General features: G+C 48.2%; 1 protein-coding gene across 3 annotated transcripts in view; it reads left to right on the forward strand.

Moving 5' to 3' along the window:
• The first annotated feature begins 3,740 nt into the window (after positions 1–3,740).
• Positions 3,741–18,554, forward strand: part of ACTN1 (actinin alpha 1) — an 87,384-nt gene continuing 72,570 nt past the window's right edge. For all 3 annotated transcript variants that reach the window (XM_082283561.1, XM_082283562.1, XM_082283563.1), the window contains exon 1: positions 3,741–3,957. In XM_082283561.1, the coding sequence (XP_082139687.1) occupies positions 3,853–3,957 (105 nt within the window). In that variant the 5' untranslated portion in view covers positions 3,741–3,852. The remainder of the gene's footprint in view (positions 3,958–18,554) is intronic.

Below are 18,554 nucleotides of genomic sequence, written 5' to 3' on the forward strand. Positions count from 1 at the left end.
CAGCTCTCTGCAACCTGTCAGGGACGGAGGGGCTGTGCGACCACAGCACTGAGCTCTCAGACAATGCATTTCTGCAGCAGAATCCTGCAGATCTTCCCCCAGGAATGCTTCTTTTGTGCAAAACTCTCCCATGGATGGATGGATGGAGCCTGGGGTCTGCAGACAGCTACAGACCACTGCAGCAGCATGCAAAATCTTGAGCAAGCACCCTCAAAGAGCTTTGCTCTAAACATATCTGAGTGCAGTTGTGGGTTTGTTCAGGCAGGGATTGCTGACAACAACTGTGACCTACAGCTGCATGCCCTACCTATATTGGCTGTATGTGTAAGGGACCCAGCTCATCCCAGAGCAGTGATGGATGGCATAGCAATGATATTGCTGTCTGGTCAGTGTTAGACTCCGCAGGTTAGTGGCAGAGCCATGTGGGAAAGAAGCCAGTGCGGCGTGTTGTTGCTGAAGTATGATGAGGCAGCTGCCTTGCTCAGAAGAAATGAAATGTTTGTTGGCTTTCTCTCTGGAAAGTGATTCCAAGCCATGGCCAGAAAGGGGTTCTGCCGGAAAACAGCCTGAGGATACCACTGTACAAGTGATATACTTGAAGATGGGGGAGGGCTGGTTTTTTTTCAAGCACTGTACTACAAAATAGCAGACTTGCAATTATGGAGAACATCAAAGTGAATGGATTTTAAGTAGAGTTTTTAAGCCGGAGCTAAATAATGGTGCGTCTGAGAGCTCAGTGACTCTCGTATAAAAAAAGACTTTGTGTGAAGGCAAGAGTGGAGCCAGAAAGAGACTAATCCCGGTGCTTGCTTTTCTTCTACCGTGTTGCAGCTGTTCCCTTTCCAGAAAAACTTTGCAACATTTACCTCCAAAGCTTGTCACACTTGTTCCATGGCCAGTTTTGGTGCCTGGGAAGTGAGAGAAGCAACAAATTCTGCCTCTTGCATCTTTAAGCCATGGGCACATCATCAGGCAAGCTCTGCTCAATCAGAGAGTGAGAACAAGAGACTCAAACCTAAGTCTCCCTCTTGGTGGCACAAGGAATGAGCCATCCAATATTTCATTTGCAGTGTCCATACGCAAGCAAGTTCTTCTGTCGTCCTGCTACCATGTAGAAGGCACTGGTTGGCTTTGCCTTTCAGAGCTCTGCTCATGGAGGTCTGTAGCTTCTGCAGCAGCTGCTGCACCATGGCTTCCCCTGTGCCTCAGGGCAGCCCTGCCTCCACCAGGAGAGATGGCACTGAGCATGGCCTGGATCAAGCCTTTGGTTTGTACAGGGATACACAAGTTGTCAGGGATTTGTCCACTTACGGTGTCAAGTCTGAAGTGTGCTCTCTTCTACACTTTAATCCATTCCCTGTCTCTTGTAGGAACATGGAAAACGCTATTGTCTTAACTTCTCTGGTCCCTCAGTCTCCTTGTTGTTTGGGCCAGACAGAGGTACTGTGTCAGCACTGTGAAATGGAACATCCTTAAAACGCTCACACAGAAAACCAAAAAGACTGAGGAAAAGAAGCCCACAAAGACCTGCCCCTCAATAAAGGGCAACTTGGAGGCAAAACATGAAAATGAGAAGTACTTATCATGGGTGACTGAAGGTCTCTATGCCCATATCATAGAATAAGGGTGGTAACCCCAGTGAGGTGGTCATTTCACTGTACAATGTGTTTCATGGGCATCTAATGTGATTCTGTCACTGCCACTCCCTATTTTACTCCCTATGTCCCTCTGCAGAACCAGCTCGGCAGCTGCCCAAGTTGCTTGGGTTGCATGATGCTCCTGTGCACTTCTGAGCAGCAAACACCTTTCCCTTCAGTGGTAAAGTGAGGGAGAAAAGGGGACATTATATTCTTCTGGATTCCTCAGGTGGAAAGTGTCTTCATAACTAATAAAAACTAGTAGGTACAAAACTTCTAGATGTCTTTGTTGTTTCTATCATGTGATCAGGCTATTGGTTCACAATTTCTGTTACTGGGCATTCATTGAATGGTTGTATGAAATAAAAATTGGCCTTTCCTCTTCAAAATTATGAATGTTACTGTACTTACATATTTAAATAATCTTTATCTTGAGTGATGCATGGTAAAATGAATACAAGTCTCTGAACAGTGCAGAACTGTTATGATTCTGATAATTATATTTGTGTTTTTGATGTCGGCAAGTGTACATAAGGAGCATCATATGACACATGAAGACAGTGTACAGCATAGAGTACCATTATACCATACATCTGTCCATTATATGGACAGTTATTTATGCCAAGAAGTGAAAGAATACATCCAATTTCACCTCCAATGTGGGTTAAGAAGCAGGAGAAAACATTCCCCTTTTTTGCAAGTGGAGCTCATTGGTGTAATTCAGGGCTAAATCCAACTTAATGTGGAACATTTCAGCTCAATTCAACCTGGTGCTTTGCAACATCTTTCTAATTCACTCTCAGCTACCCCTTCTCCCACATTCCTGGGCCCCAAACCCTCTGCTTCCTCTGTATCGGATGAATTGGGACACAAGCTCACTCTGCCCTGCACGGTGTTGTAGAACGGCGTTTCCTCGGGCTTCCTCTCACTCTTGTGAGAGATGCCATGGTGCTTCCCAGCGAGACTACTGGGCAAACAAACTGCCGCTGTCCTTTCTCCCCCCTCCACTTGTTCAACTGACGGAAGCCCATGTCTAGCGTTTGCATGTCGGTACACTCCTTAACACGTTTTGTTTCCCTTCTAGGGATCTGCTAGATGAGCCAAACGCACATTAGTTTAGCGTTTTCCTGTCAAACAGGATATTTGTGGGCAGACAGCAGCAGGTGTGTCTGGGAGGCCCTGCCGCGGCACTGGATGCCCCACAGCTTCACCTGCTGACTGCGGGTGTGAGGACTCTGGCTGCCAGTGCTGGCAATCCCAGCCTTGACCAGCGGTTACCAGTCAGGAACAGGGTAACACAGCCCTTTCTTTTTGCGTCCTAGGTGTGGGCACACCTGCATGACCCCACAAGGAAGCTGTGTTTTGAGTGGGGCAGCAGGACTGTGGGGCTGTGAGTGAGCGCCCGGGCTGGCAGGATGGGCCACCAGCTGTGCCACAAGGAAACATCCTCACAGTGACAGGATGCACCTGAAGTTGTATCAGGGAAAGCTTATGTTGGGTATTAGGAAAAGGTTCTTCACCCAGAGGGTGGTTGGGCACTGGAACAGGCTCCCCAGGGGAGTGGTCACAGCACTAAGTCCGACAGAGTTCAAGAAGCATTTGGTCAATGCCCTCAGGCACAGGGTGTGACTCTTGGGGCGTCCCGTGCGGGGCCAAGAGTTGGCCTCGATGATCCTTGTGGATCTCTTCCAACTCAAGAATATTCTGTGATTCTGCCGCCCGGATCCACCCGTGAGGACGCGCCTGGTACAGGCTCCCGCGCCCCGTCTAGCCGCGGAGCGCTTGAAAGACAAATGCCCCGAAAGCGGCGGAAAGCTTCCCCTCACGGCACGGCAGGAGCACGGGGCACCCACCCGCGGCCTCCGCCGCGCGCCGGGGAGGCGCCGGGCGGGCCGCGAGCTGGGCGGGGCTGCTGCAAACCGCCTTATGGCGGCACGCGGATCCCGTGACGGACGGGCATAACGACCAATGAGCGAGGGGCGCTCCCTCGGCGGCCCGTGCTCGGCCGCGCGGATCGCGGCCAATGAGAGGCGCGGAGGCGGGCGATGGGCGGGGCGTCCCGCCCCCGTGTGCTGCGCGCGGCCGAGGCGGAGAGGTGGGAGCGGGCGCCGCCGCCGCGCGCTCGGGCTGAGCGGCCGCGGGGCCGGTACGGACACAGCGGGCAGCGGCACCGGCGGGACGCGACGCGGCGGGACGGGCAGCAGCGGCCGCAGCCATGGATCACTACGACCCGCAGCAGACCAACGATTACATGCAGCCGGAGGAGGACTGGGACCGGGACCTGCTTCTCGACCCAGCCTGGGAGAAGCAGCAGAGGAAGGTGGGCGCACTCCTGTCCTCTCCCCTGGCATACATCCTGTGGGGCTGCCGGGACCCGGCCCCGCCGCCCCCTCCACCGCTGCGGCGGGGCCGGTGCGCGCCCGGCCGGGGGCTGGCGCTGCGCGGCGCGGCGCGGCGTGGCGGGGCGAGGCGGCGGGGCCGCGGGGGCGGGCGGGGCGGGCAGGTGATGGCGGGGCGGGGAGGGAGAGAAGGAAGGAGGTGCTGCGGCGGGTCCCCCGCAGCAACAGATGTCGGCCGGGTCACCGGCTCCCGGCCCGCAGGTGCGCCCGGGCGCAGCGAGGACGGCGGTGGCAGGGTCCCTCCGCATCCCCCCCGCACCCCCGCCACCGCCCGTGCTCCGGCCCCGCCGGCCGGCGGCGGGACAGTAACTGGCTTCTGGTTTGAATGGTGTGGTTTAGGGCAGGGCTTGCGCGGAGCTTATGTCCAAAAATGGTAACATTCGGCCCTTTTTAAACCGAAAGGATGGCGGTGGGGAGGGGAGCTCAGGAGGAGCTCCAGCTTCGCTGCTCGCTAGTTAAATTTTTTTTCCCTCCTCCTTTAAACCAAAAGCATCCTGTATTAGATCACTCAGGAATCCTAATCCCTGAAACATTTCCGTTTTAGTCACTCCATCAGACAACAGTAAAGCAGAATTTGGAACACCACTCATGCTGGCATGGCAGGGGCACTTGGGGATGCAGCAGGCTCCCACCGGCTTCCCAGCCAGTCCCTCGTTTTCTCTGGGCTCGTGTTTTGGATCGTGCCTTGCACTCCCCGTGCTGTGAACAAGCAGAAGAACCCCAGACCTTCCGTGAGAGGGGGGATGATACTGCTTTTTTATGCACAAATGATATATTAACATACATAATGTAGCCTGAGGTGCGGGGCTTTCTGTAGGAAGCTGGGAACAATTGGGAAGGAAAACACAGCAGTGAGAAGGTGATTATTCCTCTTTAACCCTTCTCCTCTTCCCCTCCTGTGCTTCCAGATCAAAGGTTTTCAGGTTGTCCTGTTCAGGGCTGTCTGAAATGGTCCCACTGAGAAAGTTTTCCCCAGGAGTCTGATGAGTTAATGGAAGGTGATAGCTATAGAGCTGCTGTCAGAGGTTTCCTTGCTCAGGACTTGAGTGCTGAGAGTAGACAGCATGAGGACTAAAGTATACAAGCAGGGGCATTTACTGGAGAAAGAGTTGATAGTATGTGAGGTTCTATTTCAGCAAAGGAAAAGTGAGGAATGCAATCTTGGTCTGGGCTGTGAGTGCTGGATGGCTTATCAGAAGTCAGAGCTGTATTCCTTTGAGGAGGGAAGTTTCTTCCTTTCCAAAAGATCTGCCTGGCTGCAATTTTTTTTTCCAGTCTTATGCCTGTATCTAGCCAACACATCTAGAAACAGCTATTGGGGCCCAGAGCAAGATCGCCAGCCTTGCTGACAGGCTGTGAAGGGAAATTATTGTCATGCTCTGGGTTTTTTTGCCTTTTATGGTGCAGGGTGAGATAAAATATTTTATAAGTAGGGGGACACTGATTTGGTTGTCAGAAGTAGGAGTGGAACCTTAGGACTCAAAAGAAGTCTCAAACCCAAGGTTGTAGTACATGCTGTAAATAGCATGCTCTTTTAGTATTGCCTCCATCCAGGAGATTTTAAGTCCTCTTGGTCCTATCACAAGAGGGTGACAGAGAGCTGCTCTGTTAACTTGGGTTACTTGTGCAGAGGGAAGAAGCCAAGAGGGAGTTTCAAGTAATGAGTACGTCTGTTTCAACATAATCACAGGCAACTTCTTGTGGCGATCGACAGCTACCAGTTGAATTTCATGTGCTGGGAGTCACTCTCCAGCTTGCTGGACTGGAGGACTCTGTATAGTTAAATGTCTGTCGCTGGTGATGGGATCACTTCATTGTTTCTCTTCCTGCTGATGGACAGCTGAAGCTGTTCCCTTCTGCAGTGGGTGCAAGCTCAAAGTTTCATGGAGATCTACCCTGCTGGTGTCTGTAGTTAGGAAGATCAGGTCTGGGAGTGATGGCTCTTCCCAGTTGCAGCCCATCAGGCTAATGTCCCCTCAGAGGGATTGGTGATTGGACCCCAGCCTGGACAGGCGATGCAGATATTGAGGGACAGTCTCGTTCTTCTGGGGGTTTGAATGTGACTAGAAGCCCTGTTGGAATCTTGGGGCTTGCTTCCTTCTGAGGTAGGGAGGTAACAGTATCTACCAAGCAAAAGCCTGCAAAGTGAGGTGTAGTAAAACTGTCAGTCCTTCTTACCTGTGAAATGAAATCGTTGCAGTATTAAAGTTAAATGTTCAGTACAGTACATGTTAGCTAATAGCTTACTGAGAGGAAGAGGAGAGATTCATGCCTACCGAATATTCCTGTAGATTCTTTTCAGGCACAGTCTTTTCTTGTTGACTCACATGTTTTAGGTTTTTCTACACCTCAGTCTGATTTAAGTTCTACTGAATTATTGGCATTATTATTTATAACACTGAGGCCAGCTGGTGAGGCAGACTTGAAACTCTTTTTCTTGGGCCCTCTCTGGGAGCATGGACAGCATGTCTGAAGTGGTGGCATGGCCAGTAATGCAGTGAGCAAATGTCTGTGCAAGAAGTGTCTGTGTCTTGCTGGCTGTTCCCAGCCCAGCCCCTTGTGTCCTGGCTCAGTAAGGCTCTGTAGGCTGTGGACAGCTGTGCCTCATTGCAGTTCTGCCAGGCTTTGTACAGCTGAGGCTTGGGAAGCGAGCAGTCTAGTAATGTTACTCAAGTATGAATTAAGTCCAGCTCCCCTTCACCTGGCTGCATGGGCTCAGCAGAACTCATGGCAGAAGTGGGAAGATCTACTGAATTTTAGTAACAGCCTCTACAGGAGCGCATTATAAGGACAAGTTTGCTGAGCTTTTGGGAACTGGTTTGCATATTTCCTACCTGTGCTGAGACAGACATTACAACCTTTTCTGTCTGGGATGGTGCTTTGAAATGGGTGAATAGGCAAACTGCAGAATGAATTTCATATGTGGAGGGTGAAAGTTGGATAAAGTGACAGTTCCTGGGAGGAAAGCAGCTTTTCCTGTGAAGCCAATTTTTCACGTCTATCCGAAGTGACTCTCTAAGAAGTTTTAAGGAGCTCGTCACAGCACCGCTATTCTTAAGCAGCAAAAAACCCCCCTATTGTGCAGAACAAATTCAGCTACTTTTCACCTGATGTAAGCCTCTGCACAGTCTTTTGTGCAGGAGCAGGGGGTCTCTTCTGGAGATTAAAATACTTTCTCCTTTGAACTACATCTCAGTAGTTTGAACTGTTGAACTCATCTCAGCAGTTTCTTCTAACAGCCTTTTCTTTCCTCTGCCTTCTCTTCTTTTCTGTCTGGAGTCAAGCCTCAAAGTAGCACTAGCCAAGGCATAACAAGATTGATCCTGCTGTTTCCCAGATTTACAAGCAAAACTTGCTGTAAAGCCATTGCAATGGACTCACCTAGCTGTTGATATAGACAGGCTTGCCATGTAAAAAGTACACACGTGGTCTTTAGTGGCCAAGAGATTGTCACTTCTGCCCACAAGGACATTTCTATCTGCTGATGACATGTTACCAGCTGCAGCATTCAAATTTTTCCTGACAGGCTGGTGAAGGAGCTGGATGTGGTGTGAGGGACTAGGTGAGCCACTTGGTGCTCAGCATGCCTGGCTCATCTTCACAGATGAGGTGAAGGGTAATTATAAGGGCAGTCTGTGGCCACTGTATCCTGAGTGTCAGGAATAATGCTGGGGTGAAACTGGCTTTGTTTGGGGGTGCTGGTAGGGGTCAGCCTTCAGGTCCTGCATACTGCTGGCTCTCATGTGGGCCATTCTCTTTTAATGAGCTCATTGCTCAAGGTTTATTTTAAAATCTGGCCTGAAGCAACTTGTCTCAACTGTAGAGCTGGCAGAGAAACTTTAAATGCCAAATTGCTTTTTGACCTGACAGCTGCTTTCTTGACAGTAGGAGTAGGAAGCAGTGTTCATTTGCAGTGTGTAGAAGACAGCCATATGCAACTTTAATGCTCTAAGGAATGATAGTAATGCTTGTCTTTATTTTTAAAAAATCAAAAATCAAATTGATGGAATTAATGTGCCTTGTGCTTTATCCACTGCTGCTCTGCCTTGCCACTTTGGCATCTTTGTGACAGTGTGGCAGGAAATTATATCTCTGGCTTAGAGAACTGCACTGGTCAGATTTATGGTGCTGCAGAAGCAGTGATAGCACAGACTTTGGGAGCACCTTTTCTGCACCAAAGAAGTGCTTACTAAGTACAGTTGTTCATGAACTTACAGAAATTTCCTGTTAGAAACCCAAGTTTCCTACACAGGTCTCCTGAAAGCCCTCTCACTACTCTGTGCAATGTACTGCATGTAAAGATACACATAAATACAAGGGTGATCCCGTCACCTAAGAAGCTATGGGTCTCATGGCCCTACTGTGTCTGCATCCAGCAGGCCTTACTGCCCTTCTGATTTGAATTTTTCTGTGCTAATCACCTCTCTGAGGTGGGGTTATTAATGGTAGAAAGTACCCATCAAACAGGGCCGTCATGGAAACACCCCACCTCCAAGCCTGCTGGTAAGCATGCTCCAATCAGGTGGTACGAGTGTGACTGTTCTCTCTGACAAAATGTAAAAGCCACAATCATAGCTTCCTTTTCACTTGAATTGAGTGTTCTCTTGTCCAGATAGGGTCTATTTTGAGAAAGGTATCTAGACTTCCAGAAAGCTACCATTGTGGTGGCTGCTGTGGACCCACAAAAAGGTGTGATAACACTCTAAACTGAAGTTGGCTAAAATTTCTTTCAGTGCCTTCTTAGATTCAGCCATGAGGTAAATAAACGTGCATTGTTGATGAATGCACTGCACTGGGTTGCTTTGCTCCTGCTGTGACACTGCAGAGTACTCTGTGTGGGTCATAGCAAGAGATGGTCCTTGCATGGTCTCTGCAGTGTGGGTGTGGTGCAGGGAAGGTGGCCCTGATGTACCTGAGTATTCTGTGTGCCTTGTTTTGTACTGACCAGTATCGATACAGAAGCAGAATGGTGAAATTTGTAAGGCTGCTTGCTCAGCTGCTCTTTTGCAGTCAAACAGGCAGACAATATAGGTCACCAGATATCTCCTGTCTTTCAGATCAAACTTTTGTTGTTTAACATAGGTAGCTTGTTGCCAGATACTTGCTTTTCAAAACGTTAAACTCAAAAGTTGCTGTAGGGAGCTCTGGAAATATCTGGCTTTGTAGATCAGTTATTTGTTCTTGAGTGTGGGAGCTGCCTGATACTTTCTGTGATCAGGTTTCATCAGGACATGCGTGTTTGGTTTTTTTAACAAGAACATTATTATTCATTATAACTTCATGGTGGATGATGAATGAGGTATGTGTGTTTTGCTGTGACCTCCTATTCAGAATCCTGTGTAAGGGGGGAGTCTAAGGAAGAAACAGGCATGGGTTAAAAAGGAGACTGCAGGATTCTTTCGGGGGAGTGTATAACAGATCCCAAGGATCAGTTTATGAGAACATGGTACTCGCCAATCTGTACTGAACTTTTCCTTCCAATCCTCTAGGGAAGGGTGAAACACCTCAAAGGCATCCAGCTACCAGCTCAGTGATGTAAAGTATGTGTGTCTGGGGAATTTCTTGATGACTGCTTCAGGCAACCAGTTTAAATTCTTGTGCATGTGATTTAGTAATGACATTTTTTCAGTGCATTAAGTGCAAAGGCTAGAGAGGGTAACATTGTTTCCTGCCCTGACCGATTGCCGTGCTCATAGCTTGGGGCATGTGGCATGCTCCTTAGGGCATCCATAAGTAGAAGCTGTTTGGAAACCAGTTTTATTGTGTGTGGGGTGAGAACTTGTCCCTCGGAAGCATGTGCTTTTGTATGAGATGGTGTTGTCTGTGTATAATTCAAGTATAACCGGGTGGTAACTGAGAATGTGGGACAGTAAACCTGTTCAGTAGAAGTGTTCATGAACGCTGGAATCACATTTTTAGAAGCTGTGTATGTTACAGTGGTGGCCCAGTGAATGGTACAGGTTCCTCCTAGCCCTGAAGTCCCAGCTAATCCTGCTGTAGGCACTTTGTCTTCTCATGTGTGCTGTGTGAGAGGTGCAGCTCTTACGCGTTGTCAGGTGGAGGAGGAACAGGGTTCAGGTGGCCTCCCCAGCCAGCTTGTGAGCCTGTGTGCTTTTCTGTGGTGACTCTTGGAATCCACTAAAAGCATTGTGCCACTAAGGTTGGCACAAGCAGCAGTGACAGAGATGGTGAAAACTTGCATGGCTGTGCTGGTGAAGGACTGAGAGCATTTTCCATCTGGCTGTGGATTATCACTGTTGTGCCTGACACTTAAGCTGTTCTCTGGGGTGCGTTTACGCTATCGGAGAATGGCTGTGCTCTTTCTGACAATGAGGTGCAGAAAGCAGTCAAAAAAAAAAGAAGCAGTAGAAAAGAGGCTGGAGAACTGTCTGGGGAAACATTGGGAAGCTGCAAAAATACGACATACAATGGACTGGTCTCACTTTAATGTGTTGTGTCTGCCCCAGAGCCTTGCTGGATGTATTGCTGTGATTTTGAGGTATTTTGTACAGTCTAAGAAATTATGTTTGAGGAGGATGGAAGGCAGTGCAACAGTTTGCTCTTCCATATGAGAATATAAAACTGATTTCTTGCCATGTGTGACTGTTGGAAGCATGATGGTTATCATAAGAAATGTGCTTAGCATGACTTCTACACATCTTCTATAGCACTATAAAACCCTCTCATCCCATCAAAGCAATATGTGAGCTGTGCCTGAAGGGGGAAAAAGCAGGTGTAACGTGCTTCACAACTGCCAGGGTGGGAAAAACATAACCTCAGCAAGAAAGGCAGTCACCTTTTATTCACAGAGGCATAAGATTTGCTCTAACTGGGATTTTGGGGCTGAAGCATGTTACTCAGAGATTGAATCTGTGGGGAGGAGTTGGTGAAGAGTGGTGAGATAGACTTGTCAGCAGCAGTACTGTCTGTCTGGTGTTAGTCATGCCAGAGAAGCCTTCTATTGAAGTCTGTAGAACCACCCACCTCTTCTTTTTGACCCCAGTGCGTGAGAGTGACATACAGGTTACCAGTAGTCACTCAGATCCCTGAGACAGAACTGGGGACTTCCTGGGCCAATTCAAAAAGTGCTTAGGTGAATGAAAGCACTAGCATTAATATGATTAATTAAAAAAAAACTTACTTCCTGTTCCCGTCCTGCCATTGCCATTCCCTGCTCTCATACTGTATGAGAGCAGAACTTGGTATGTTTGTGGTGTGGCCTGGTGCCAGGTTAACCTCTTGGTTCCCTATTAGGCAGTAAAGCAGAACCATTTTTTCTCCATGCTGATTTCCTGTCATTGTGTCTTGGCCATTCAGCTGGCAATCAGTATATCTTACTGGCAAGGGCTGGGTCGGACCTTTGAAAGTCAACTGTCATACGTACTGCAGCTTGCTGTCTTCATGCTTTTACCTGCAGTTGTCCTCTCTTACTCTGCTTCCAAATCCATGGCTGCTTTGAAGCACTACAACATGAATGAGACTCTGCAGAGACATTCTCAACCCTCAGTGTTCTGAAACAGCTCCCATTGGCAGGGCTCGGGTATGCGTGCATAAGCAGGGGATTTTGGTCTTTCATCCAGATGAGTCTTTGATTTGTCATTCTATCTATGTAGACTGGAAATGTGTTCAACCCTGTGAGGTGAGAAATGACAGCAAACCTGTCATTTTTCTACTGTATTAGAGCCAAGATGGGAAGTGTTGGCAAGTGAAAAGACCGTGTCTTGGCTACACTCACTGCAGTGAACACCACTAGTGTGTGTCTCCATATCACCTGTCTGTCAGTCAGATTGGAGGGGTTTCAAGTAGGTCTCTGAATACCAGCGATCCAGGGCTTACTGGGAGCACCAGGGTGGATAGTTGATAGGCGTGTGAGACTGCAGGACAGACTTCTTAAGCAGCAACTTTTTCCATATCCGTCTAGATAGCTTATGTGGTCAATGTGAAGGCAGGGATGACTTGATGGATCAGCTGATTGCTTCTTTGGCAGTCTGCTTGACTTGGCAGTGATTGTGCACTGCTGCAGTGTAGGACTTGCCCTTCGGGATAGCACAGGTGGGCTCTGCTCATGTGTCCTGCGCATGGCCCTCATTTTTCAGTGGGACCCATGTGAAATCTTGTATGTGTCACATAGCATAGCGTGGTTGGGCAACTGGTTTGCTCTGCTCCTTCCATGAGCACAGTGCTGGATGGCTGGAGAAATTTCGCACAGAATACTGATGTTTCCTTTTATAATGCGGAGGATGACTCTCATGTCCTACAGAGGTGCTGAACCAAGGCCAATTGGCAGTGGAGGAAGGACTTCTGCTTTCCATGTCCTCTGGATCAGGCAGCCAGGGCGCTTTCTACTCCTCACTGCAGCATACGATGCTAAGCATTTGAACTTCACTGCTGCTGTAAATGGAAGTTGTGCTCTTACATCTTCACTGCAGGAGCTAGCCCATAAAGGCCTCCAAGAGATGAGAGAGAGTGAGAGAACCATGTATGGTCTCTGCATCCCAGCTGAGTGCTCTTTTCTTCATCATGGAAAATGATGTGTACGTCCTAGAGACCTGTTTCCTGGCCAGATTCCGTGGCTCTACAGCAGCCAAGTTTTTTTTGCTACCCAAGTATGTACTTACCTGTAATCGCCCTCACTTCATTTAAATCTACCCTTCAGTACATGGTAAGTTAGTTCTGCTACTTAAATGTATTATCCCCAAGAAAACTGTAAAATTTGACTCCATGGGTGAAAAAAAAAGCAAGCTAATTTCTTAACTGCTAAACAATGCCAAAAAAAGGAGGCTGTTTAAAGCTGTTTAGACCATATCTATGCCAGGCTTTATGTCAACAGAAAATACTTAATTTCCTGAGGAAAACTTTGACTGCAGCCAAAATCAGTTCCAAATTTTTAAGCACATGTGTGCTTCCAGGTGAGTTTCCTACATGTCTTACCTGGTTTGCGAGATGTGGACATCTCCCACTTAGGAAGTCGGGGAGAGCAGTAGCCCAGATGCAGGCATGTGGTGGTAAGAGGAGTGTTGGGGGTATGTTTGTTCAAGCCTCTGCCTTCCCTCTAGCCCTGCTTGTGGTGTTGCTGTACAAGAGGAGCATCTCCACAGGAAGCATTGGCCTTGGCCCCACCTGGTTCTGTACACAGAGTGAGAGGCCCTGTGCTTCGTCAGTGCTTGTTCATCAGGCACCCTTTGGCAGTGGCCCTTGCAAGCGGCTGCACTGTGCAGTGAAGGCTGGCTGGGAGCAGCGGGGGAGTACAGTCATGAACACCAGTGTTTCAGTCTGTTTTAAAATGGTCAGCGTGTGGAAGCTTGCTGTTTCCCAAGGGTTTTGTTGGGCCGTTGGGGAACTCTGGCCAGAGATGAGACTATTTCCAGCTGTGGTGAGCCAAGTGTGAACTCACTCTGGGCAAGATGCCCAGATCCACTGGTTTTCTTGCCAGAAATCCTCACCCTCCAGCCAGTGATACCAAGCTCAGTTTCTGTCAGTCCTCAGCTGAAGACCTCTGAAAGGAAAAGAGAACAAGGAGGCCAAGCAGAGCAAAATACTGCTGAGGGGGGCAAGGTGAATAACTGAAGAGCTTCTGCAGCGGGTACAGTGGTGGTGTGTCACCACTGAGGGCTGGCTGTTGTGGGTGAGGGCTAGCAAGAGGTGTAAGAGACCTGCTTTTCCTAGGGAGAGGAGACATGTAAAAGTGGCTGGTGGTGGTGCAGGGGATTGGCTTTTCTTGGCTAGGCAGAGCTACCTGACCCACAGGGCCATGCCATACTGCTGGCACTATCATCAGGGTGGTCACCAGTGAATGAGTATTGTTGCCTTCATTGTGATTTCAACACATTGGGGATTTCTTCTGTAAAGTAGGATATTGCTTTCCTCTTTTGTGGAAGGTGCCCTTCAAGGTGGAGAGGCTGTGTGTCTGGCAGTCTTGCCTTCCTCATATCTGGGAGTCTTCTTGCCTTTCTCAGAAAAGGCATGGCCACAAAAAACCTCATCTTCCAGAGCTGGCAGTCCTTCTTGTTGCAGTCTCTCCATTGGGATAGGACTTCTTGCAGGGATCCATTGGTCCAGTTGCTTTTCTGCAGACTGCTCTGTAGTCAGACTGTGAAAGAGCAAGGAGGTGTATGTGTCAGCAGGTGTGGAGGGAGCCTCCCTTCCCATTACTTGTATGGATTTCTGGTCCTCCCAATGCTGGCAACAATTGCTAGTGAAATTTCTGCTCTTTTGGGTGAGTGCCTTTGGCTTTTGGAGTGTGGGTGGTTGTATTCAGCTGTTTGGTTCAAGCTAGCAGGTCTCTGTTAAGACTTTCCAAAAGGCCTGTACTGAGGGCTTCCATGCTGAAACAAAGCATCTCAGGCATGATACCATGTCAGTAACTTAGCATGCACACACCTGCCTGCACCATGTCTTTTGGGTCCAGTCATGGAGAAGTTTTGGAGCTGATGGGATCAGTGCATTAACAGAAGACCTTCTGTTCCTGCAAACACACCTCCTCCAACGCTGATAATTTTCATGTGCCAACATATCATTTAATGACACATTACACCTTGCTGTTGCAGCATGTTGCAAGTAGTCTGACCCAGCCAGCTACTAACGGCCTCCTACAGGGTGAACTGCTGAAATCTGTTTCTATCCTAAACTCAAAGGAGTATTTCCCTCCCCCTCCTATAATGGCTTGTTTCTTTAAAGCTGTTAACTGGCCATAATCCAATCATTACTACTGTAATTAGTGAACTGCTTACAGTAACTAAAGCACTTGAAGCGGAATATCCTCTGATTGCAGAGCTTGGAACAACTTCTGCCTGCAGTCGTGTGAGAGGTAGTTACTGCTGATGGCTCAGGGGTGGGTGCAGGGGACACAGGGCAAGCCTGGCACAGCTGCCACGCTGCCTCTTGTGCCAAGCCCCAGCTGGCGCCATGTGGCCTTTCCACAGCAGGGTGATGCCTCAGAGCCCCATGGATGTGAGATGCTGTGCCTAGTTTAGGGTGGTGATTTGCTGTCAAAAAGGAGCCTTCTTTTTGCAAGCTGTGGCAGAAGACAGTGGCTTTGGGTGGAACTTTCAGGGCAGCTGGTGGCATTGAAGGTGTGATGTATTTGTACTTAACGTTTGGTTTATACAGGCTAGAAAATCACTGTCACAGCAGGCTCAATGTCTTCTTGCTGTCAGGGTACCCTCTTGTCCCAGTGTGTGATGCCTGTGCTCTCCCTCCGCCTGCCAAATCACTAACTTCACAGGCAAGGCCAAGGGACTTTAGCTCCTGGCCCTGCACATCCATTCCTGCCGGACTTGGGGTTTCCAGGCAGACACATCCCTCACTGCACTCTTCAGCCACTTTTCCTCTTGGGAGCAATGAGAGAGCTTTCCTGAGGGCTTCACCTGCTCTCCCCTTTATACCCTGACAGGAGGGCAGTGCCAGTATGCTGGTCTCTGGCCTTTGTTCTGTTTCCTCATGTTTACCTCCTGAGATGAAGCCTGTTGTAACTTGAGCTCTTCCTTCTTGGGGAGGAGGAGGGCCATGGTGAGGATCAAGTGTGGGCAGCTTTTGAAATGGAGGGCCCTGTTGGAGAGGAGGAGTGAGGGTAGATGAGTACATACAAGTACAGCAAGCAAAGGCTCTGTGCAGTGGTAGAATACTTCGTTCCCAGCTGCCAGCCATGACTTGGCAGGTGTGCTGTACTCAGCAGCTGAGGAGGGTATTTGTTGGCAATATTTGGCTTGTGATGGGGTCAGAAAAATTAAAAGTCTTTCTGGCCTAAGGAGGAGGTTTTTAAAAAAAACCCACAACAACAACAATACCCAAACCAGCCAAATGTGACTACTGCCACCCCCCTCAAAAAACCCCCCCAAAATAACACAAAACCCATCCACCCAAAACCTACTCCTCTTGCAGGGTTTTCATTTTGCTCTTGAGCAGTTGATGTGTAGTGTCTCCAGGCTTTATTCTTGTGTGGTGCTGGGCATTAGAGGCAGGTCTGCACCATGGTCCCTGGCATGTGAAATGGAGAAAAACAACCTCTGATGAGAATGAATTTCTTCAATGTGCTCTGGATTTAGCCTAGGAGGGAAGAGATGTTCTCACTCCTTTGGACCCTGTGCATGTTGTCAGCCTCCACCACTGTATACTTAACTTGTCCTAGAGCTGTGTGAAAGGTTGAAAATGTACTTGTTGCCATATAGGTCAGAGTGGTCAGTAAGGTGGGGAGAAGTCCTGGAGCTCCAGTGGCCAGAGATCTATATGGTGGGCACCGTGATGTGCCAAGATGTCTGCCTGCTGGCCTGAGCAGAGTCTGCCTGCTGCCTTGCCCTCTGCCTGTGCACTGCCTGCATCTTCCTGTGCTCTCTTGTTGGGCTTGTATCCTGCAGGGAATTGGGGAAGGGACCCTGTTTCTGCTGTGTTTGTACACCTCCCTGCACTACAGAACTCTGATGTTTGAGTGTGGTGGGTCCCAGATGATGCGAGGCGACAAGCGCTACAAAGATGGTAACAGATTTTAATTGGATCTTGGTTTTTATTGCTTTTACATGTTACCTTAAGACCACTTGTGCCGATTTCAGTACATCCTGTTTGTGATACTTGCATGTAATGCACTTGAATCAAAGAAATGATTTACAATTCCATGTTCTTTTGCACTGCCACCATGTGTTTGACTTGGTGTTGGTTTTAGGTGCTGGTGCAGCCACTGTAAGCACACCTTGATTGAGTGCTCCCAAGTGTCTCTTCAGGACCAAGTCTAGTGATGGACCACTTCAAAGTGGTTCTTCTGTATTTCTGTAATGTTTAGCTTCAGATGTTTGCTTTCAGTATGTTGCTACAAACTTGAAATTATAGATAACCCTTTATCCACACTCTTTCAACTCTGCGAGCGTAGTACAGAAATATTTGGTTATGTGTTTTTGATGTGGGTTTAACCAGAGAATAAAATCACAGCATATTATTTTTTGTTAAATTTTGCTTTGAGTTTAAAGCAATCTTATAGTGTACTCCTTGATATATTTTTCTACCTATAAATCCCTATCCCAAATTCTACCTCCTCCTCTTCTTCCTTTCTTTTCTTGCCTCACCTTCATTAACAGGCACTGGGAAGGGAAATGTGTTCCCATCTTATTCTGCCATTGTGTTCAGTGATCTCATATGCTTTGGATTGAAGATTGCTGTTCTGCTTAGGTGAGTTGCTGGCTTTCATGGTCTGATACATTAACAAAGTGATGTGCTGCTGGAAGGAGCTTTTGAAACTTTTTGTTAGTAAGATTTTAATAATTACCTTCATCTCTTTCATGTAGGGACTATTTTGGTGGTGTCACTCTCCTTCAGAGGTTATTTGGAAACACCTTCCCCACTGGGAGTGGGCTTCAGCAGCCCCTGAGCAAGCATTGCTCTGCTTCTGAGTGGGGCAGCGGTGGGGAAGCTTGAGGTAGAGGAGTGTTTGTACTGGGCACAGTCAGGCTGTGGGAATTCAAGGTGTGTATTCAGGGTGCACAGCCCATCCAAAGAAGCAGGTCTCTAGGCAAAGAGCAAAGTTCTTCATCAGTGCTGGAGCAGTGTGCACAAGTACACAGTCAGAGGTGTCCTTTGGGTAAGCGTGCCTCTGGGAATGAGTATTGTCCTCATGCTATCGCAGAGGGAGGCATCTGCACAGCTCACTCGGGTTTCTGTTCCACTCTGACCTTCCTGTGTGATGGCTTGGTAGATCATGTTCTCCTATGACCTCTTCTCATGTGAACTCTTAAAACAGTTTTGTAAGGGTGCTTATTTGCCGTGAAGCTGCAGTGCCCAGAACAGCGATCACCCTTCTGATCTTAGTAGAAGAGAACAGAATACAAATATTAGCTTGACATGCTTGTTTCTGTCAGGCTAACTGGGATTTAATTTACCCCCCATTTGCTGCTTGCTTTGCTTTCCCAAGAAGATATTAGTGGGCAAAATATTTCATATATGTATATTGGGGATAATACACTCCAGAGCTCTTAATGTAGTTTATATAGTGCTTATCTGCTTTTTGGCTTGTAAACTTTGCTACTTCTGCAGCCTTACAAAAGGGGTGAATAAATGTATTGTGTAATTGCTGTCTGTAAAGCGAATTCCAGAGAGTTTGCCAGAGGGTGACATAAAGTATATTCAAATTTACAGTCCCTGATGATTCCAAATACCCGCCAAAATCTTGTTTCGCACCTAATTTATTTAACTTTGGCATATGCAAGTGCTGAATGTTCTCCCTTCATCCATTTACTTGGGACAAGACTCACTCCAGATGCAGTTTCACAGTCTTTAGTCCAGTCTGACTGTGCTTGTCTGTCACTTTTTTTCAGTTGGACACACTCTTGATCAGTACCTGCATGTGTTATGGAAAAGTGAGTTTTCAGCCAGATCAGAGTTGATCACTACCGAGCCTAAGGTTAAAAGAAGGAGGTAGCAGAGTGGGGGAAGGGAAGGGTAAGTTCAGAGTGGGACTGCTCACTTTACTGGCAGCTTATCAATGAAGTGGTCAATGTCAGCAATGAAACCAGTCCCTTTGGAGCTGCAGCAAATG

This window comes from Coloeus monedula (assembly GCF_965178545.1).
Source record: "Coloeus monedula genome assembly, chromosome: 6".
Taxonomy (NCBI): domain Eukaryota; kingdom Metazoa; phylum Chordata; class Aves; order Passeriformes; family Corvidae; genus Coloeus; species Coloeus monedula.